The sequence below is a fragment of the Corapipo altera genome, unplaced genomic scaffold (genome assembly GCF_003945725.1).
Source record: "Corapipo altera isolate COAL_440 unplaced genomic scaffold, ASM394572v1 2b, whole genome shotgun sequence".
NCBI classification, from domain to species: domain Eukaryota; kingdom Metazoa; phylum Chordata; class Aves; order Passeriformes; family Pipridae; genus Corapipo; species Corapipo altera.
Genome location: NW_020884874.1, coordinates 4,046,036 through 4,069,137, shown reverse-complemented (window position 1 = coordinate 4,069,137; position 23,102 = coordinate 4,046,036). Strand labels below are relative to the sequence as shown.

The 23,102-nt window shown below is 37.4% G+C and overlaps 1 protein-coding gene across 3 annotated transcripts in view; it reads left to right on the top strand.

The window, feature by feature from the left end:
- The window catches only part of USP45 (ubiquitin specific peptidase 45), a 50,441-nt gene extending 32,925 nt beyond the window's left edge, over positions 1-17,516 (top strand). For 2 of the 3 annotated variants that reach the window (XM_027634266.1, XM_027634267.1), the window contains 10 exons: positions 2,188-2,275; positions 5,655-5,736; positions 6,698-6,789; positions 8,775-8,831; positions 10,128-10,271; positions 11,496-12,165; positions 13,798-13,895; positions 14,267-14,353; positions 14,832-14,985; positions 16,118-17,516. In XM_027634266.1, the coding sequence (XP_027490067.1) occupies positions 2,188-2,275; positions 5,655-5,736; positions 6,698-6,789; positions 8,775-8,831; positions 10,128-10,271; positions 11,496-12,165; positions 13,798-13,895; positions 14,267-14,353; positions 14,832-14,985; positions 16,118-16,251 (1,606 nt within the window). In that variant the 3' untranslated portion in view covers positions 16,252-17,516. Of the gene's footprint in view, positions 1-493; positions 640-2,187; positions 2,276-5,654; positions 5,737-6,697; positions 6,790-8,774; positions 8,832-10,127; positions 10,272-11,495; positions 12,166-13,797; positions 13,896-14,266; positions 14,354-14,831; positions 14,986-16,117 lie in introns of those variants that run through there. The other variant, XM_027634269.1, reaches the window with a different exon arrangement.
- Positions 17,517-23,102: the final 5,586 nt, after the last annotated feature.

Sequence of the window (23,102 nt, the reverse complement as noted above, 5' to 3'; positions counted from 1 at the left end):
TTTGGCTTATGAGGATTGTGTGGATGGTGCTGGTGATCCAAAAGGCTAGAAAAGAATCTCCTTTCCTATGGAGCCTTCAGATTTTGTTTATTCTGGATAGTAAAGTGCAGTGGTACAAACTCGGCTGGTGCCAGTGTCCCTTCTGTGTCCTTGGGCTGACTCCTAAGTTGGCTCGTCTCTGCTGGTGCCAGACCCCACAGAGGATGGCAGCTGGGAGGACAGTGTAGTCGGAGAGGACAAGGGTGACACCAGATATGTATTTTCTAAGGCGTGTAGACCCTTTTCTTTGAGACTTTTGATTTCTAGAGATGAAAAGTTAGGAAGTACACTATTTTTTTTCTGAAAGAAGCTGTTGCAGCTGTTGAATCCTCTATATCTTCCAGATTCGGATTTCTGTTTGACATGAGTAGCCAGTAAATGAATGTAGTGATATTACATCACAGTAACAGCATGGATTGTTCATGATCTTTCATGGTCCCTTTCAACCCAAACCATTCTATGAGTCTATGATTGGATGAGTTGTCCAGATAACTTGGTTTTGGTGCACTCAGGCATTGCAAAGGAGCTAAAATTTGTAATGTTTTTCTGTTCAGTGTACAGTGGGAGCAAAATACTTGATATACTTGATTGTTTTGATGGGTGAGTAAAGAAGATTCCTTTAAATTAGTGCTGAATATTTATGAAATTTGAACATCTGTCATCTCAGGGTTTTTTGCTGTTAAAACCAGATGGGTATACAATTCCCAGAAGCAGATTTGAGTAGAGTTGAGACAATGTGTAGCCAATTTATTACCTGTCTTCACAAACCTGATAGTTTTGGAATCTGGATTCAAATTTATTGTCTCAATCAAAACAACTCATTATTTTTGGGCTTTTTTCATTTTACATATGAGACTGTGTTTTATTTGCTTCTGGTAATACTGCATGTTTTAATATGAATTTCAGATGTGTGAAGTATTGCGGTTTGTTAGGACAGGAGTTTGGGTGCAGACATTGTGTGAATTGATAACTTATGATGCTAAAAGGTCCCTATAAAAGTTCTGTGAAAGAACTGTAAGAGTAATTCTTACCTGATAGCATAGGAGTGCTTAACTCTTCCTACCCTAAAAAAACCCAACACCAAACCCTGTTTTTTCTAATTAGAAATGCTCTTAAAATGGAGATCCTTGGTTTAGAGCATATATCACTAATATATATAATATTAATTGAAGAAATTTAGTATAAATAAAAGAGTAATTGAATACAGTGTAAATTACATGTATCAGGATATGTATATCAGGATATCGTACTATTATAATTTTCTCTTAAGTTTCCTTAGTAGTATTTGAAATCCATATACAGTGTGATGATATTTACCATCTTAACTCACTGACCATTCACTCAGTTTGCTAAGCTGCAGCTTACTGCATTAATGGCCTGTGGAGGCATTTAGAAGAGATGGTTGTATATTTGTTTAATTTGAGAAATTCTCATTTGGATTCTGACACACAGTTTTTGTTTGTTTGTTTGATGTATAGCCTTGTGACTTCCCTTCCATTTCAAGATCATCTTTTTCCAGTTGAGATTATTGTGCTGTTTATGGTTTACTGTACATGGACTGTTTTATGCACATTTGAGATTTCTGGTCAGTTGAGAGAAGGGTGAGATAGCAAGAGAGGCTAAGCACTTTGACAGTCTTTCTGTCTCTTTCATGACATTGGGAATGTTTAGTGGTACAGAAGTACTGGTGTAGAGTCAGTCAGGACTGACTGCTAGCATGGATGAGGCTCTACTGACAAAGCTGTATTTTAGTCAAGCCATACCCAATAGGATCAAAATGTGACCCAGGTTACAGTGCAGCCTTGTTGGTGTAATTGCTGCCTGCCACACCAGGAGCTTCCTAAAGTCCCATGAGGTCTAGCAGGGATTGCACCTATTTGTGCCCCTGGCATCCAACAAGACTCTGATGTAGACATTGTCTTGGCACTGGGACTGGCTCCCTAGGGAAGTGGTCACAGCACCAAGCTTGGTAGAGTTCAAGAAGCATTTTGGATAATGCTCTCAAGCACATGGTGTGATTTTTGGGGTGTCCTGTGCCAGGCCAGGAGTTGGACTTTGATGATCTTTGTGAGTCCCTTCCAACTCAGCATGTTCTGTGATTCTGTGCCTCCTAAGACCACTTTAAATTCTTTACTCTTTCTTTCATAGGGCTCCTCGATTTAAGGGGTTCCAGCAGCAGGACAGCCAGGAGCTTCTGCACTATCTGTTGGATGCAATCAGGATTGAGGAGACAAAGGTAGTGTCTTTGTGTGTCTTTTAAAGGACTTAATTGACTTTATGGTGAACTACTAGTCATTGCTTCAATGTTCTTCATGTTCCCAATGTTTTAAAGATGTAGTTAATGAAGTAAGAGTGGCTATTTCTGTTATCTTGAGAAAAATGATTACTTTTTTTGAAGGATGATTTAATTATGTTCATGGTGATTTATTAAAATTGTTGATTGGAATGGAAGTTTCAGTTAGCAGTAGAAAGGGTGTGGTAAGTAGAACGTGAAAACTTTAGGCATCTGAGTTTTTAGGAATCTGAGTTGTTTGCCTTTATTTAAAAAAAGAAAAGTATGAAAAAAAGGACATCTGAGGAGTCAAGAAAGTAAATATATAGGACCTCTGATTTAGCTGACAGAATTTTAAAGCTTTGGAACAAAAATTAGCAGCTCCTAGCTGTGGGCCTGCCCACAATTTTAACTGCAAATTGTGAAAAGAAAAAAAGAAAAATCTTGCAAAGTTTCTTGTATCTCTTGGAAGTGTGAAGAGCTCCTTGCTTTATAAATAAGGTGCTGCTTTTCATTGCTTAAAATCTACATCTAAGTATGCTAAGTATAGAAGCAGTTTGTTGTATTGAAAATGTCCTTGTGTGAGTTTTGTTGTTTCTTTTCCTTCATTACTTGTGCCTCCTGTACTGTTGAAAGAAAGTGTATGTTTGCTTGTTTGAACTGTCTTGGACCATATTAGATTTAATCTGCCTGACTTAGTCTTGGACCCTTCTTTTCAGATGATATTTTGGTAAATAGGCTTTTCTAAGCCTATTTAAACTAAGCCTAAACTTTGACACTGAAAAGTTTTAGAAAATTATGTCTTGAACAGGGCACACAACAGAAGCAGGTAATTTCAGTTAAAAAACACTTGTCACGTTTTTGCAGCAGAAGGAAATTTTATTGGTTTATTTTTTGATTTTCTTATAAAAAAAAGGTGGAAACTGTACTGACTTGACAAAAGAGGATTCACAGAAAGTAGGATTATTACAACAACCAAGCTTCTTCTCCAACAGGTGCTTGTGTTTCCCCTCAAGTCAGTCTCCTGCTTCACCAGTGGACATGCCATCATTATGATAACCTGCAGTCATATTTGCCTTTTGAATTTTGCCATTTATTATTAGAGAGCAGTGACAGCTACAGTAGCTACCTCAAAAGAGTGATGGAAGATGGTGAGAATTCATGGTGACCTTCTGAGCAGTATTTCTGCTGCCCCATTACCAGGCAGGGAGAGGTGGGTCCCACCCTACCCTGCAATTAAACCCCACAGCTGCCCTAATGATGCATTACTGCAAGCACTCGGGGTGCTCTGCCACAGACAGTAGTAGGAAAAGCTCTCTCCCCCTTTCTCTCTCTCTTTTTCTTTAAAGTATCCCGTGTTTCAGGTCTGTAGATGGCACAAAACCAGCAAATATAAGGCCCATGGTGAGCACTGGCCACCGTGCTGGCCAGACACAGGCAGGAGCCTGGCAGCTGCCCCTATGGCCTGCCCACCACGTGGGCTCTGGCTGCAGCAACAGCTTACAGACACTGACCTTCCTCTTTCAAGCCACTTTTAAACCTCATTCTTGGAAGAGGGAACAACGCTGTTGAAAGGTGACTGACTGCTTTGCCATCCACCTGTGAGAGCTGAACGTGGCCATCCTTGCTTCCCTCCACCTGCCAGGATTGTTTTTAAACCCTAAGCGTTTTTATGAGAAATACATGTGATACATAACATGGCAGTAGTTATGGGACCTAACCAAAAATGACATTATACTTTTGCCTCTTCTGTGTGGTTTTGTGTCTTGTATCTGATACCAGTGCTGAACTTTTAGTTAGAAAGTTTAGTTAGAAAGTGTGTATGTACACAAGTGGATTTTTAAGCTAAAAGCTTGGCAATACGACAATAAAGATGACATAGCGTCTGCTGTTTCCAGCAATGTGGGCTGGAGATGGTTTCACACCGGGGCCTGAAGTGGCTGAACCCTGCTGCTAATTGATTAATGTCTGCTGCCATTGTCCACAGCACCCTGCCCATTCAAAGACTATGTCTTTCTTTGACCTAAATAAATGGTTCAACGAGCTAATCCCAACAAAAGGGTTGCTTATGGCCCTAAACCCATTTATGGTGCTCAACTTCATGAATTACCTATTGATTAATCCTTTTAGTATATTGTTGGCTTTAAGATGAACAAAGCTGAGCTTGGGGCAGCGGGAGTTAATTCACAAGCCAGGTCACATACTCATAAGGTCGGAGTATGACTGGTCTGATGGGTGCCTGAACTGCAAACCAAACCTCCAACGCTGTCTGTCATCCTCACACTTTTGTAACATTGTGGCCTGAAAGTGTACTTTGCTGCCTGGAAACAAGAGGCATTTATTAATCCTTTCCTGTTAGGACACAGGGTTTGAGTTGCTTGCAGACAGTTTGGTATCACCATTTGTCTCTTAGAATGGTACTTTGCTCTAAGTGTGACTTCAGTGACACGTTTAATTATAAATGTCATTTGCACACCAATGCGGGAGACTCCTACATGTTCCTAGAGTTTGTGGATCAGATAGCCAGTACATTTGCCAGAAAAAGGGGAAGCACGGGTCATGCATGCTACAGTGTTACCCGTCAGGGGACCTGATTCATCCTTCTGCTTTCCTCTCTGCAGCAGGTCAGATTGGGCTTTTTTACCAGCACGTGCTGTTCTGCTGCGAGGGTACACCTCACAGGAGTACAGCATCTCCTCACCCCAGGGCAGCTGAGAAAGAGCAGGGGCAAGTACCGCCTGTCTGGAGGGGCACCTACAGCCCATCATTTTTGAAGTTGCTTCTTTCTGATCCTTCTTTCAAAAGTGTAGTTTTTAGGATTTTTTTGGAGCAAATATTGATAACATTTATATGGATTCACTGGAAGTTTTCTGTCTCTTGTAAGGTTTTCTAACATAACTCTGGAATGTGCAGTGTTAGAAAATAAAGAGAAGTAATGAAAATACTGCCCAAACACAGTCATTGAAGTCTGACTATTAAAAGATCTTTAGCTGCCTTCAAGTGTTTTGTGCCCTAGTCATCAGTAATAGTCCAGTCTTCCATATATTTTTTCTCTTTAGTGGTGGAAGAAATGGACAGTATTTGTATACTGAAAATTCCATGGTTTCTTGATAACCTATCAAGGGCCCTACAACGGTTCCCTTTTTAAGGGAAGTTTTTTGAATGGTTACCTACTAAAGTTAAGCTCATGTCATTTTGACATTGTTAGTGAATAACAACAGTAATTTTACAACACTAAATTATGCCTATTTTATGCAAATAAAATAAGATAATATCTAATAATATCTGACTAGTTTTTAGAATGCTTACACTTAGAATACTTAATTCTTTTTTTTACTTATAGCGTATACAAACTGGTATCTTAAAAGCATTTAATAACCCAACTACTAAGACGGCAGATGAAGAAACTAGAAGAAAAGTCAAAGGTATGCAACTCTTTATTGAAAACTTTTAAAAACGCACAAGTCTTTAAATACCATTTTCTTCAGAACTGCTTATTGCAAAGAGCAGTCCCGAAGTGCTGTAGTTACCAGACTTTTATTCTGTGTTACTTTAGTGCCGCCTAGTGTGTACCTAAAGTATAGACAGCTTAGTATGTGCTGATTTGCATCTTTGTATCCAGGATAAAGGCTTCCATGGTATTAATAATGCATCTTTTAATGATAGATAGAACTTAATTTTCTTTTCTAAAATAGCCTGCTTCATATTTGTTATACAGTCATAATTACTGTGTCACTCAGAGAGGCCACTTCCCATAAACAAACTGATTTCTGTCACTTGACTGTTACTTTGAGCACTCTAAATACAACTACAAAGAAAAGGCATGTTTTTGTTCAAAACAAGTTTTTAATCTTTTTGTATGTGTGTTTGCTTGTTCAATAGTTCTAATTTGGGGGACTTTCTTTTAATTAAAGTCTCAGTGATTAAGATGTTTTGAAAGTCACCCTTCCCAAATCTGCAAAAGATAAGGCATAGAGATGTGTTAGAACAGGCTTTTGTTTAATTTTTTAGAGTTTTATAGTTGAAAAAAACATTTAGAAAGGGTGACAACCTGTCTGCTACCCCAGTCTCTATATCAAGGCAATACAATAGTATGTATGCAAAGGGAAACAGATTTTATTTAAAAGGCTTCTTCTTGAGAGATACAGTTTTATTATTTTGTTACATTAAGTTGGGAAGGGAAGGATAAAAGGGAACCTTCTCACTACAATATTTTTAAATGTTGAGATAACAGTATGAACTAGTTATTGTATTGTGTTCTAAACATTTTAAATATGTTTAAAAATTGTGCTTTCATAATATATCTTGGAAAGAATTTTTTTTGTACTTATAGTGTGGCATTGGATCTGTTATTTTTCACATTTAAAAAAGGCAATGTTTTTTCAGCATATGGAAGAGAGGGTGTGAAGATGAACTTCATAGATAGGATCTTTGTTGGTGAATTGACTAGCACTGTCATGTGTGAGGAATGTGAAAATGTAGGTATTCTGGAATTTGGTTTGATGTGGAATAGATCACATACTGGTTTGATTATGTTGTCTTGGAAGTATAAAATTGTGTTGCCAATTTTATACTTGTTTGTTTGTTTGTAAAAACAAGATTTTATTGAAAGTTTTTAATTTGAAATTATTTATTCCTTCTTAAAAGCATTATCCTCCCAAACCTAAGAAGAGGGGTCCTTTGAATTGAAAAAGGATTCAACTCCTCGGCTTGATTTTACATTTGACTTAAGGCTGGAGGTTCCAAATTCCATAATCATATGTGTTATACCCCAGTGTTAATTGATATTTTTAAAACACCTGCCTGTCTTAACACATAAATCCTCCTGCCTGCTCTTCTGGGACATACCTGAAAATTGGGAATTACTTAATTTGAATTAGTATGAGTGGGGAAATGCTAAAATTATTTCTTTTTCCTTGAAGTATGTTTTATAATTAACATAATAACCCCAATGAACAGCATATTCCTTTCATAATTAATATTACTGACATTTCATCATAAATGCTTTCCATGATCCTTATAATTTTCTTCAAGTTTGAAAGAGAAAAATCTTATTTGCATGACTTTTCTAATTGAATGTTATATTTGTGTTTGGTTTAAAACGTTCTATTTCATATTATAGAGATTAAGTAAATTAATCAATCTGAAAAATTAAGCACAGTCCTGCAGTGCCAGGTAAACTGTGATGTGCAGATTACACTTCAATGTGCTACTAGTATCAATGAAGAACTTTGACTATATAAAAAATAGAGGTTGTATGTATTTTGCATGTCTCATTTATTTTTGCTGGATTCTTATATTCTGCCTGCACAGGACTTGAGAATTTGCTAGCTGTAGCTCTTTGAGGAAGAGTTTAGCATTTGTTTTCCTTTGCCTGCACTGGCAAGATGTTTTTGATTCATGTTTGCTCATGCAAACTGACACTTTAGAGGAACCCCTGTTTGAACATCGCCCATCAGGCAGTCAGCCTCCATAGTTGCAATGCTTTTGATCTCATTAATTGCTTTACTGGAACCTAAACCATCCTGATTCCCTTACACAACAGGTAAAATAAACCTGCAGTCCATATCAAATGTCACAGGTGGAAGACTGGGTCACAAATACAAGAGAAGGGACACAGTGACAGTAATTGAGGGCATGACTGTATTCAATGACTTAAATGTACAACATGATTTTTACTGTTTTATTTTTAAGGTTTTGTTTTTCACAGTCTTTCCAGAGGTAAGATAAGTCAGTTTTGGAAGGATTGAGGACAGCAAGGGAGAGAGCTTAAGGAACTTAGTGATAAAGGCAGATGGAAAGTGCTGGAAGAGATTGTCTTTAGGTATGCGGTATGCTTTGAAAGATATTTCCAGCTTATAAGATGGCAAAATAAAACCACAGTACAAAAAATAGGGCTGATTTTTTTTAATTCCCTTTTCCCCAGTAATTGGACCTATTTTAACAAAACCTAACAAAGCTTTTAGCTGTAACCAGTAATACTGACTTAATCTTAGCTGAGACATGAGGTCAGAACCTGTCACCACCTAACTGTCATTAACCAGTCCCTGCTGCGTAACAGTGTACGAGGTCAAACGCCTGTGCAGACCAGTCCAGAATCAGGAAACTCTAAAGGGTAGCTTTCTGCAAAATTATACCACAAAGGCCCACATGACTTGAAAATCTGTCTGAAGCTCAGAGAAACTGAGCACCAAACTGCGTCTGTGTCCAGTTCATGCCCAAGTGAATGGCCTTGCCCTTTTTGACTTTATGCTGAAATTTTGTGCAGTGTTAGAAAGAAAATTAAAGCTGATGTAAAAAATTTTTTAAAAAGTGGGAAGTTCTTCATTGTAGTTTGATATATCTTGTAACTAATTAACTTCTTGTATAGTTTCTGATAATAAATTGTTTAAATAAAGGGAGCTGTGTACTAAACCTGTACAATGTTCTTTGTGTTTAAATGCATTTTCTCTTTTTCTTCAAGATTTCAACAGTAAAAGAACCTTTCATTGATCTTTCACTTCCTATAATAGAGGAGAGGGTAAGAAACAGAATATGTAATAAGTAACTATTGCTCCTAGTGGATTGTTTCTACATACCTTTATGAAGATATTTATGTATTTACACAGAGTTTTGATTTCAAGCCTAAAACTGTAACCTTGTCCATAAATATGTGTGCTGTCATACATCTGTTCATTATAGGATTTTCTTTGCATGAATAGACATACAATGTCTTAAGTGCATATATTTTTAAATTAGTCCAAACTTGGACCAAATGATCTTAGTAATTTATAGGATATATAGGTCTGAGATTAGCTTAATTTAGTAGAATATACTTCTATGAATAGAATGATTATAAACATTTTTTTGGAGGTTCAGCAGGTTAGATTCTCATCTGTTGGTTTGCACGTAGAGAACTGGAGTCTCTTGGGTTGGAGTTTACCTACAGGATGAGACACTGTAAAAATGGATATTGGAATATATTTATTCTGGTATTTTCAGCATTTCACAGAATACTTCCATTAGCTGTGGAGGAACTGTGTTCCTTTGAAGGCACATACTCTGGTTTTGCAGGACTTGGGGTTTTCATTCAAGAAAGTGGGGGTGGGTTGGGAGTGGTTCTTCCTCCATCCTGCATATATTCATCTATATTTAAGGGAGCCTATTTAATGTAGCATTTATTCCTGTATAAAATGTATTCTTCTCCAAACACCAGTTTTGCTTGTAACAAATTCGCCATCTTTGTTGGTGCATTGAGTGCAGATGCCTGTGGGAGTTAAAGCTTTAAGAACGTTTTGTGTATCTGGGCTCTTGTGCTTCCTGGTTCCCATGTGTAACACGGGAACTCTGTGGGCTTTCTTTGGCAGTTGCTGCACTTATTTGAGGATGGGCATTACTTTATGGTTTTTGCTTTCCTCAACAGTTCAGACACACTGCTGCCAGTAATGTTATGGGGGGGTGTGTGGCAGCTCCTTCACCATGGCATAAGGTGGTTGGCTACACCAGAGACTGACTTATGGGAGCTGTGTCACCTTTCATTACATCACATCTCATACAGCTATGCATGTTCTTATAAAGTAATAGATTATTTTGTATTGTATTATATACAGGAATTGTGTATCATTCCTATTCCTTCTGCCTTTCAGTTGATCCTTCAAAGACTTTGACAGTGAGTTTATGGTAAAAAAATTTTGAAGGATAGTTAATTGGTTTTATGTAGGTCACTGTTTTCTAAAGTAAAGGAAAAAAACCCCCACCTACATTCATCTTTCTGTAGGTTGCAAAGGAATACAAAATTGACATAGTGCCTTTCCTAATTTCCTGTTTAATTTCTTAGGTTGCAAAACCCATGCCTTTGGGAAGAACAGGTAAAGGTAAAAGTGTACAGGAGGCAGATCTTGGTCAGTATAACTGTTCTTCTATCAGTACACTGAATAATCAGCCCAAAATTGTCAAGAAACACACTTTAACAAAAGATAAGGTAAGAACTTAAATATACTAACCAGTCATCTTGAGCTTATTCTGAAGTTTCTAGGGCAACTGGGAATTTCTAGGGAATTTTGATACCTATTAAGGGGGGTTTTTTGTATATGTGTTGCTGACATAAACTTGTTTTAAAATATTTAGGTCATTATTAGAAGCGTGAGAAATGACAGTCATTGGTAACTATTTAGTTTTCAGTTACAGGGTTTCCTTTGTCAGGAAAAGAAAATCTGCAAACTAGTTTCAATTCATGTTGATTTTGGGACCATTGCAAGGGTCTGTGCCCAGTTGGGAACCATAAAAACTCTTCTGAATCAGGTCCTAACACATTAAATACATGTGAGGAAAAAATACAACAGAATGACTATATAAAAGGATTATAAGAGAAGAGAATGAGACAGAAGTAGAAAAAGGACATGTAGTACAAACAAAGGACAGGGTGGAAAGAAGTAGTGCAGAAACTGATTGTTGTAGGAGAAAAGGCTACAGCTCAAACTACTGAGGTGAATGGAAGGATTCCCACTAGCACCACTGGAATTTTCATCCAATTGAAATAAAGGAAAAAACAAAGGGGAAGGAAAGTTGCTAATTTCTGTTGGAAAGTAGCCAAGCAAAAGAAGGAAAAAAAAGAATCATGAACGCTTTTTATCTAAATCACTTTTTATATAAAGGAGCAGTTTTCTGTGGCAGCAACCCTTTTCTTTCTTCTTGCAATCTTGATTTAAAAAAAAATCAACTTCAGGTAATATACAAATTAGCAAACATCCTACAAGGGATGCTTTAGTTAATTCTACGACAAGTGCCTACAAGGTGAGTTGAATTTTCTTCTGGAACCTCTCATCGACTGAGGCCTCTGATGGGAGGCCAGGGGACTAGTTTAAACCTGAGACCCTTTTTTAAATTAGATTAAGTGACTACCACTTCAAACGTACCATCCACAGCTGTCACAAAGTGAAAGTTATTAGTTGTGGGAAGTATTGATCTCACAGTAAGTATAATGCTCTTAGCTGACTGGGGTGTAGGTTTCTAATCCTAAATCAGTTTAAAAAGATCTTAGGGAAATGGACTAGCTTAAACATGTGAGAGATGGAGAATATAAACCAATATAAACCCCCAATAATTTGCTTTGAATTTGTCATGTTTCAAAAGGTATGTTAGATTACAAATCTATTTTCTGAATGCATTACTTTTATTACTGAAATAATAATGCCATAATTTACAGAACCAATTGAACCATGAGAGACGGCTTGCCAGAAAAGCTTCCTTGAAGGAAGAAGAAAGAAGTCCTGTTATCATGCAGGAAAAAACCAAAAAGCTTGAGCTGGAAGGTAGCTCTGGCGTCCTGTACTCCAGAGACACAACTGCTGACTCAGCTGTCAATGGCAGTCAGACAGAGGGCAGTGAGAAGGAAGCCAGCCGCTCTGAAAGCAGCTTTGATGCCGACAGTGAAGCCTCAGAAAGCGAAAGTGCTTCTAAGCAAACAGCTTTGAGCCCATCCAGCCACACATCTGGTTTGCACGTCAACCACATAAATGTTAAAATGCCGCACAAAATGCCAAATGGCAGTAATGAAGAGGTGATTTCCAGTGCCATATCCAAACTTGGCTTCTGTGATCCAATAAATGAAGATAAAAAATCGAGCCGTGGAGATCCAGCGTTAGGTGTATCAAATAATTCTGTGTTCTCAGTAGATAAATCTTCACTGTCCCAAACCCCTCAAAATGCTTTCCAGACGCTTTCCCAAAGCTACATAACTAGCTCAAAGGAATGTTCTGTTCAGTCCTGCCTTTACCAATTCACCTCTGTAGAGCTCTTAATGGGGAACAACAAGCTTTTATGTGAGAACTGCACAGAAAGGAAACAGAAGTATCAGAAGAAAACCAACTCCACAGGTAAAGTGCTTGTACCTCTCTGGACAATTTTCAGCCTTTCCTCCCAAAATCTGTGCGCTGGCTGCTGTTCCATTGCTCCAGCACAGGCCTCCCCACATTGGGGCTAAATAGAAAATGTCTCCCCAAGCAGAAGTTGCTTGTAACAACTCAAAACTTCATCATGCAATGGAAACAAGACTAAATTTTGTATTAGAACATAATCATAGGTGTAATGTAAAATTTATTTTGCATCTTTATTCTATCCAAGATAAGGAATTTAAAGATGACCATAAACTGAATATGTGCATTGTCTCATACTAATCTTTACCACTGTTTCTGTTCCTTACAGTCCTCAAAGCTTTGAAATAAGTGCTGTAATATTCAGCCCCAGTAATTTATATACTCAGGGAAGTAATGTTATTAAGTATGGAAAAGGGGCAAAAAAAGACACTTGCAATGAAGAGGGGAAAAAAACTTCCAAAGATTTGTAAGACCGGAGATGAGAGACAACTACCTTCTTGTGACAATGTTTTCCTTGATGTTTGTGTAGCACAAGCAGACCATTACAGTTCACTGAGTAAGAAAAACAATTTAATGAAAAATTAACTTTTTCAAAGGACTGGAGGATTATTTTTTTTTATGTATAGACATTCAGAAGGATAAAAAATTAAGCTCTTGTGATTATTTGTAAATAAAATATAAAGGAAGGTAACAAAAATTTGCCCCTTTGCTCTGCATTTATAGATACTTGGAGAGATACAAGTTAAGCATGAGTAAATTCAGAAAAAATTAATCTAAACATAGTATTTTACCATAATTTCTTTATCATGATTGGACCTAGTTCCATGGGCACATGAAAAATGGAAAAGGAACATCAATTTACAATTAATCATTATTTATTTTTTCCTTCTAAAACAAAAGATGTAAGAAGTCACTTTTACATTAAATGCTCCATTCTACCTCAAATGAAATATTTTCCTTTGAACATGCATAAAACTAGTAAATGAATTAATCTTTTCAGCAAAAATAAATGCTGATAGCATGTTCCCTTCTACTGAGCAGCTAAGCCCTGAGCTACTTTTGGTAAGAGCCCTGTGTTCAGTGTCCTCTCCACAAAGGGGGACTGGAGTCCACACATGCCAATCCTGTGTGCTCAAGCCAGCAGGTTATGAGGCATCCTAAGGCAGACAGCCCTCCTTAGATCTTTCTCTTAAATAGGTATGAAGTATGGAGTCATTCAGAAAAAACTGAATAATGGAAAATTAAACTCTTAGGGATTAGGACATTAGCATAGATAAAGACACCCATGCCTTCCAGTTTTTGTCAGGGATTGTCCATCTATTTCAGGTTTTAATAGAAAAGCTGGATGCTATAGTAACAGACAGTGTAGTTGTGCAAGCTGACCTAGATAGTGTACAGGCTTCCAACTTTTGATCTGATTTGCACAAGACTGGCTAAAATAATGCTCAGATTTGGCAGATTATGGTTATTAATAACTAGAAAAATGAGAAAATATTTTTCTGTTACTCTACAAAATTTCCCTTGTCTTTTATATAACAAGTGCAAAATTTCTGTCAGATGTTTAAAAAATACTTTAAAAATTCCATGTGTCTGCCTTCACTTTACAAATTATTTTGATACTCATAAATACAGAAAAGAAAATGGAAGGTGTCTACACAAATGCTCGGAAACAGCTTCTGATTTCTTCAGTTCCTGCTATTCTTATTCTCCACCTGAAAAGATTCCACCAGGTAAGAGGCTAAAACCCTCTTGTACATTCCTCTGCCCCTGGTGGACAAGCAGTCCTTTAAGTGTTGTGCATAGTGATACTGGCTTTTTATAAGGAGACCTGGTAGAGCCACTATTTGAAACATGCTGGTGTTTTTGTGATTGTTGTTACACCTCCAGGGAAACGTGTCCATCATGCTTATATACAGCAGTGTGGTGGGTTCAACACAAGCAGACACCGTATTGAAAAGATAACAAAGAATGTTTAAATCAGTTACAGTCTTATTCTTGGATTTGGTTCATTTTAATAATATAGTGCTACACCTTAGCTTTAAAAAGCTTCCTAGTAAAAATATATATTTTACAGTCTTTTTTTTTTTCTTTTCCTTCAAAGGCTGGTTTGAGTCTACGGAAAGTAAACAGGCATGTGGATTTCCCACTGATTTTAGATTTGGCACCATTTTGTGCTGCATCTTGCAAGGTACCCATTTCAAATCTTTATTTTTATTGTGCTTCAGGAGTTGTTGTCTGACCACAAGTGAAACTGGATTGATGATGATGATTATGATTCCTTCCTTTCCTAGAGACATTATAGGGTGAATTTTTCACATAGCGTCTTGAGATCAAAATTGTAACTATTTGCAATTCCATTCATATCAAGAATATCACAGATGTGATAGTGTTAACTAATACTAGTTAACACTAGTTAACACTAGTATTAGTTAAGCTATGGTGCTCTGATGGTGTTAGTGTATGTAATAGAATTAAGGACAAGTATTATTGCAAAATATAACAAAATTCAATTAATAAGATCACTGCATATTTGTAATGGATGTATTTCACCACTGGAAATATCTGTTTTCTTCTTTTGAAGTAATACTGTTGATAGCTAGTTAAGATGCCTGTAAAATTCATTGTGAAATAACTGACCTTTGTTTTCTGTGTTTCTGGGAATGCAGAATGTTACGGATGGTGCAAGAGTGCTCTATAGTCTTTATGGAATAGTGGAGCACAGCGGGTCAATGAGAGGTGGTCACTACGCGGCGTACGTGAAAGTCAGGCCATCCTCCAAGAAATTACTAGAGCATATTTCTAGCACTAAAAATGTTCTGGGTATGTACAAACAGAGCCTCCTTTCCCTCTCTGTAAAACCAAAAGCAGCCACTGTCCACGAGGATTTATAGCAAATAATTTTTTAGCTCAGACTATTTTGTGATTTTTAGAGAAGTCATAGAAACCCCATCCCTGGAGGTGTTCAAGGCCAGGTTGGGTGGAGCTCTGAGCAGCCTGGTCTAGTGGAAGGTGTCCCTGCCCTTGGCAGGGGAGTTGGAACTAGATGATCTTTACATTCCCTTCCAATCCAAACCAACCTATGATTCTATGAATTATTCTTTTTTTGTTGCACCCAGTACATAACCTACTTCTGCTATTAATTCCATATAGAGCTGAGTGAATAATGGAATTTTGATTCAGTTATTAAACAGAGAATTTACAGAAAACTCTCCTCTCTTTCCTAGTCAAAATAATATGCCCAGATGAATAGTTGTGCCTGGTAAAAGGTAATTATTTGGCATATTTGGTATTTGAAAATATTTTAGTACAAGAATCAAATCTATGACATTAAATGAAATGAAATTTTCCAAATATTTGGGCTTTTTATGTATTTTAGGATTGGAAATATTTAATGCTTAAAATTCTGGAATCCTCTGGTTTAATGTGAACAGGAAGAAGCTTTTTCATGGAGGATACAAGGTTTGATGTAGGGTTTCTATTGGTATTTTGAGAACAGCACACTAGTTCTTACTAATATTTTTTGGATATGCAGAATGAAATAAGATTCCAAGATAGAATGTGTTAGTGAAAGATTTGTTGGGGCAGGAATATGTTAAGCTGACCAAGTTAAGTAAATATACTTACTATTTCCCTTCTTGGGGAGGAGTGAGAACCAAGCATTATCCTGTCTATCCTGTGGGGTATCACTTTGCATTTGAAGCTCATTTCCTAGAAAGACAATATTTTACATTATTTTTGAAACCAAAGTTTCCTTCAGTCTTACGCTTGTCTTGCAGTGATTATTGGAACAGATTAGATGTTTTTGTGTTCTTAATTTCACACTGGTCAGCTTTTGAAATAAAACGAATGCTTGGAGGTTAGAAGCTTCTCTTGCTATTTGAAATAATCCAGTGTATGTGTTTGATGATGACTTGAAAGACAAGAAACAACTTCTTTTGCTTCTGCATTTCAGGTTTAAAAGAAGCCATGGGAGCATCAGGAGGACAGTGGGTGTACGTTAGTGATGCCCACGTTCAGATGGTTCCAGAATCGAGAGTACTCAATGCACAAGCATATCTACTTTTTTATGAAAGATTATTACTATAATTCTTAACAATTTAATTTCAGAGATCGTAGTGGGTACTTAGTTTATCTTATTTAAAGCTGCAGTGGTAAGAGTACCTGTAAATATTGTGCCTTTATCTTGTAGAGAATTTATCATCTGTTGGCTCTGAAGTTTAGTCAAGCTATTATAAATATCTGAATGGTTCTCTTAAAGTAAGCACTTTGCCAAACATTTAAAATTCCTGAGTTCATTAAAATGCAGTACCATTAGAATGTAAGATTATGTCCTATCCTACTGAGGTCTAGGGAAAGTTTGTTTTTGATTATGAAAAAGATAAGCTTTCACCCATAGTTCTGGAATAGCTGAGAATAGAAATGCTGATAGTGTTAAGTGCCTGGATTTGCTGGTGTACAGTAACAATACAAAGTATTTCAGCTTTCTGTGATCTAGTCCAGATCCTTCCCATCACTGGGTTGGATGTCAGCTTGTTAAGTTTTCTGCAAACAAGAACCTGTCAAATCATGTCTCTTCCATGTTTAGTAATTGGAAAGCAGTGTCCTTCCAGAATGGAGTAACAACAGCTGTCTGGGTAATACTTCAGTGAACTTTCCTGATAAGACCTGGGAATAGATTGGGAAAACGTGGCTTCTGCAAAGTGACAGTGGATCCTCAGGTACCCAGTACCCTTTCAGCTGTCTCCAACTGGCACTGGTATAGCAACATACTCCTGTTTCAATATAAATATATACTTGGTGTGTATACGTATATCCTCTGAGATATATACACACACCAAAATCCATCACTATATATTCTCATTCTACCTAGTAGGAAAGTGATTTGCAAATACTTCTGTATTTAGTAATTTTTCAACTTCATAATTATGACAATGTACAGCATATAAGCTTGTATATGTACAGAGTTTAAGCATAACTCGGTAAATTCTGTTACTTTTGGTTCCAAACATTAATTTGTTTATCTGTTCCTGAATACTTTTCTCACAGGAGGAATAAACTATAAATTCTTTTTGCATTGTGTCTGTGAGTTGGACAGTAAATTATGACTTTTGCTCTCTGGACTTCCTTTTGTCAGCTGTGGGGGACAGCAGGTGTCCTAGTGGCAACTGGTTTCTGTAGAGTGTTTTATTGCCCTGGTTTGAGTTGTTACTTCTTTTGGTAATTTCTCATTTCCATCCCAGTGAGTAATAGATGCATTTTAAGGTAAAGAACTGATAACTACTGCGAAGTTATGTGGTAATTAACTTATTTAATAAGCACTTACTTAAATACAAATTACTTCTGTAACATTTCCATTCTGTCTGACCTTCTCTTTGGTAGAGAAAAAAAATATGTTTATTTCTGCTTACTGTTTTCATTTATGGAAATGTGGGGGTTTTTGTGGGTGGGTTTGGGTTTTTTTTGTGGGGGAAAAAAAAAACAAACCCACAAAAACCCCATGCCATCCCTATTACTATCTCTACCACGTGTTGCCATACCTACCTGCCTGACTCTCCTGTTCTCTAGTTCTGTTTCAGAGCTTCATCCCACCTGCATTCACTCTTTTGCATAAGAAAATGGCACAATCTGCACTAGCCGCATTTGCTCAAACTGCTGAGCTATATTTTACAGTCACATTACTTGCACATTCCTGTGCAGGCACTAAGGATTGTTAGGCCGTACAACTGATTGTCATAACAGAGTGAGCCCCCAGTTGCACAGGATTTTATTTTCCAAAGGAAAACTCTTCTGTTTAGGTCAAAATTAGGCTGTGAGGTTTGGCTGAAATGATAATTTTTTCCTTCCACAAATTAAAATTGTTTCAGTGCACACAAAAGTAATAAAACTCAGAGAAACCAAGCAGCAGCTTTAGCCATCTGTATTCCTAACCACATCTTAACCTGCATCTCCAATAAATAAGTAAGTAAGAAAGAAAGAAAGAAAGAAAGAAAGAAAGAAAAAGAAAAATAATGTTTAGATTAGAGTTGGTTCAAGTACCTTAATTCTCTTTTAGCTCCTTATCGTCCCATACCCTGCATCTACCTATACACACCTTCCTCCTCGTTGTATGTAACTGATTGAAACTCAGAATTAATTCTGGGTAACAGTCATAGTAATTAGCAACTAAGTTTCACTTCTGTGACCTAATCTTGCTAGGGGAACACAGATGAGTTTATTTCTTCCGCTTTAAAGCAGACAGACTGAGCATTCCTTGTTTTTCTGACTTGCATAAAACTACTGAACCTAAGTAACTGTATTAATCTCCTACTTTTTAGCCTAGATCTACCTCCCTAGACTGCAAAACTAGGAGAGAAACAGAACAAGGTTCTTGACCTGTTACTTCTTATTTTTAATGCTATTTTCAGGAAATTCTTGGGGTGGTCTTCACTTCTTTTTAACTGGAGTTTACAAACTGTTTGAGCAGCTGAAATTTTCCCAAGTGGACATACTGACTAGGATACCATAAAAGATGCTGACAGGATTATCTCATTAACAGCCAGGGAACGTTTCCTTGTATTAAGGTATTTTATAGAACATGGAGAGAAAGTGGCATGAAAAACCCCAACACCTTTATCCAAGATAGCCATCACTGTTGCTCCTGAATGAAGCTTTTTGAGTTGAAATATTAGCAGGAACTCTAGTAAGCTCAGAGTCAGGAACAGGTATGAAAATATTATAGATGTAAATATTCTCTAAAAATGAGGGCAACAGGTGAAGTTATGCCTTCAAAATGAAAAAAATTACGACTAATGCAAGATGTCATATAGGATTTTAGATGCAAGCCACAGTGTCCTTTAAAACATGGGTTTGGGTGAGGGGTGTGTGTGTGTGTGTGAATGTAAAATTTGGCTCCAAAGCAACTGATTGTACATAAATGTGTATACTGAAGACTTGTTATAGTTCCTTATCAGGAACTGCAAGAGAAGCTCATAGCATTCTGGGAAAACAGGGGTGTTCACCCTTTGTGTGCTAGAATTCTATCGTCTACGAACTTGCAGCTTCCTGCAACTGCCAGCTGTGTACATGCTATTGAAAAGCTACATGTTTTCAGAATTTAAGTGAAGGGCTTGAAAGTTTAAGCCTACTTAAAATATCTTATTTTACCAACCAAAAATATTTTTAGGCCTACAGTCTGTACTCTTTTCAGAGCTACACCATACTTTTGTGGCCCCCCACCCTGAGAAAGTGCAGTAGCCTGCATCTTCATGTGGAATAGCTTCAAAATGGCTTCCTCTTTGTACTACCCTTCTCTTCTCACAAGAGCACTGATGTTTTCTTCCTCAGCCTCATCTGTTCTTTTTGTTTTCAGGGTCTCCATAAGCCTCTGTGTCAATGTTTTTCCTTTCATTGATCCTCAACCATTATACTGTGGTTCCCAGTCCCATCTCTTGTTTTCTGTGAACTCACAAAGCTCTTACAGGAAGAGCTACTGTAGCTGAAATCTGGCCTGTCCCTACCACCACACTGGCTCTGCCTACAGACTGCAATACAGGTAATTGAGAAAAGCTGTGAGACCTGAGCAACTCTCTGCTGACCGGTCACAAGGCAGCGCCTTTAAAACAATGAGGAGGAATGCAAATTAAGTATTTCCCCACTCCTCACTAAGTAAACCTCATTTATGGGAAGTACTTGATTTGCACATGGACAATTGGAACCCCCTACAAAAGTTTATCCAAAACAGAGGCATCAGCAAAGTCTGCTGCATCAACTAAGGAGTTAGTACAGATTATAAATCCTTTTTCCTCAGAAAGAACTTTGTTATCTTTGGATTTATGCGTAGTTCATGCCAAATGTGGCAAAACGTGATGGGAAATTTTATTATACTAACCCACCTACACCAGTACATGTACAGATATCACGTTTTCATAAGTCTATTCTCCTAAGAGAAAGCTACAAATAGTGGTGAAGGAAAAACAAACAAACCCTGAACTTTGCTGCCCAAAATGTACACACTGTAACTGCCTTGGTTTAGAAAATGAAATCCATGCAGTCTGCCAAACCTTCCTCCCCTTCCCCATCTGCACCCTCTGTGTGTATCAGTGAAGTGCTCTTGCTTATGGATTTCGAGTGGTAGCAGGTGAGAGTGGTTTATAAATTCATTAAAAGGCTGAAATGTCTTAGCTTCACCATTTGCTTCTCTTTGGACTTCTTTTTTATACCAACACAAACTGAATCATAAAGGGACATGAAATTAATGCATCTACATTCTCAACCCACTATAAAAATCTTCTTTGAACATATTGGTAACAAACTAAGATTTGGAAAGGAATGTTTTCTTGAGGAGAAACTAAGATGTATTAAAATGGGAACAAAGCATTTGAATACAACTCTTCTGTTAGGAAAAATTAACAAATCCAATTTTAATGAAAATAGCACAGCTGAGAAAAGAGCTTTACGGCAGCCTTGATTAAACAAAGATCTGATATTCCTCAGTTTTCAACAGCTGGACACTCTTTTGCTGTACCCTGTACACATTTATGCATCTGTACAAAGATTTACATATCCATGTGAAAGAAATGCCACCGATTTTCTGTAGAACCATTTCATTCTAATTATTTTAGAATGGATTATTGTTTCTTCTGTATCTATTTACCATGTCTTAGGCTGTCATTTTGCCAGCTGTTCTACCTGTTTGTACCTTTCCCGTTGGTGTATAAACAAACTGCAGAAATGGTGGGAAAGTGATTATTCAAAATGATTCATAATCTATTTTTTTGTAAAGGGAGATTATAAAATGTATTTTCAGCTGGATGTCTGTTAGTGCAAGTCAAAGCACTTGCCTTGCACAAGATTATATAAAAAGTCTAAGTGAATTTTTATGTTACAACATTTGCAATGCATTGCAACTACTTCAAGGTTACTTGATATACATTTCACTTATATAAAGTTATAAATACTTTTGTCTTCATGGATAGCAGTAGAAAAACTAACTTTTTAAGTGTCAAGAATGTTTCTTAAATCTATGGCAGTTTCCAGTATTTTTCTAGTGCTGCTTTTAAAAGAAAACAGAAAAGCACTTGTTTTGAGTAGGTTTATGACTTCTTAACAATTGCCTCATTTCTTTGCTAGCTTAGGGGGTTTTTTGGTTTTCAGCTGTGTAACCTAGGGATCATTGCAGTGAACTCTGTAATGAAATCACCATGTCAATGGCTGCCATTCCCTATTTAGCCATTCCACAAAGTTGAGTTCTGATTCTACTGTCATTTATGCATAGGGATAATCCCTGATATGTTCATGTGTGGCTGTACTTATACAAAAGACAATCCAATTAATCAAAAAACCTGTTGCTAAGTCCAAAATACTTGTGAGCAATAAATCAAGTATGTTAAAAGTTTCATTTTGTTTTCATTCATTTCCTTTTTTTCATATGTTTGAACCGATAGTTTGTCTCTTCTCTGCAGGTATTTAAGTAACAAATAGTATTTTTAGAATTCTACTACAGTACTGACACATGATGCATTTTATATGTAGATTTCTAATTCCAAATATTACTAAGTAAACAGGGTCTTACAGACTGTATTTAAAAAACAAACACAAGTCTGATCAGTTTTCCAGTCTATCTGAGGTGCTTTAACAAGTTTCTCAGAGTAAAGCTGCCATTTGTCATCTATTAATTTTGTCTTTTCATCTATAGTGTGTAGATATTTGACATATATAGTATTTGACAAATATGCGAATAAAACATCCAGCCATTTGGAAAATTACATTGTTTATAAGCTGTTTGTTGTACAACTGAGTTTACATACTTTTTTCCTTTCATCTTGTATGACAACATCACTGCCCACGGAAGAGCTCCCTAGAGATGAGTCTGTATCCTTGAATACTTAAGATACCTGGCTTGTTTCCCCTGGCTTGCCATCTGTGGCACAGGGCACAGATTAAGACACAGTGTGTTCCCTTTACAAGAACTGAGTTCTGTAATTCTGTGGTAAGACCAGGACCAAGAGTGGGGCTCCCTCACATTCCCAGTTTCAGTAGTGGCTGAAAGCTTGCCCATCTATAAGCACCACTCCACGGTTCCAGCTGGAACCTGGAACTTGGTTCCCTGTTGTGTCAGTCATCACTGGACAGACTTAAAACCTCTGCAGCACTCCTGTCCATGGAAAGCCTTCTCGATCCTGCCATTCCTTGCGACACAAAAAGGGAAAAGTCCGGAACACTTTAAATAACAGTAACATGTAGCATAAGTGGCACCGACAAATCTTACACTGAAATCAGTACAAAAGTTTCTTGAAGCTTTTGATTTTTTTATAGATTTATAGGGGGTAACTTACTCTGTTACTCTGTGTGGGTGTCAATGTTTACTTTATGCAATGATCAGAGAGATTGTGGATGTTTTAGGCATTTACATCCGTGACGCTAAAGGAAGAGGAAGGCAGTGATCGCAGCGGTAAATAATGTGCCAGCTAATGAAAATCCCTGTCCCAGAAACGAATGCAACCACTCAGTCCTTCCCTACGGGATCACCCCCAGTGTCCATAGAAGAAGAGCTTTGCCGTTTGCTACGGGTGATTTTGGTGTATCTTTAACCAATAAACTAGGAAAACTTCAAGGTAGATCTCACGGTAACTTAAAAGTTAATCTGGATATTGAGAATAAACTACTTAGGACAATTGTCCTGCTCCACGAACGCTCCATATACACATACACTGACCTGACTTGGCATGCTGACACTATGCAGCTGTGCAATACTGAAATTACTTGTGTATTTCAGTGTAGGATCCTTGCCCTGAATCTGTCCACTTACACCACTTATGTCTTCGTACACCACCTTTATGTACCTCTTCATGAGGACTTCACCCTCCGCACTGGAAACACGGATCGCACTCTCTGACCACCAATTAGATCACCCGCGGAGGCCACGGAGCTGATGAGCTTCCCATGGGTCTCCCCACATT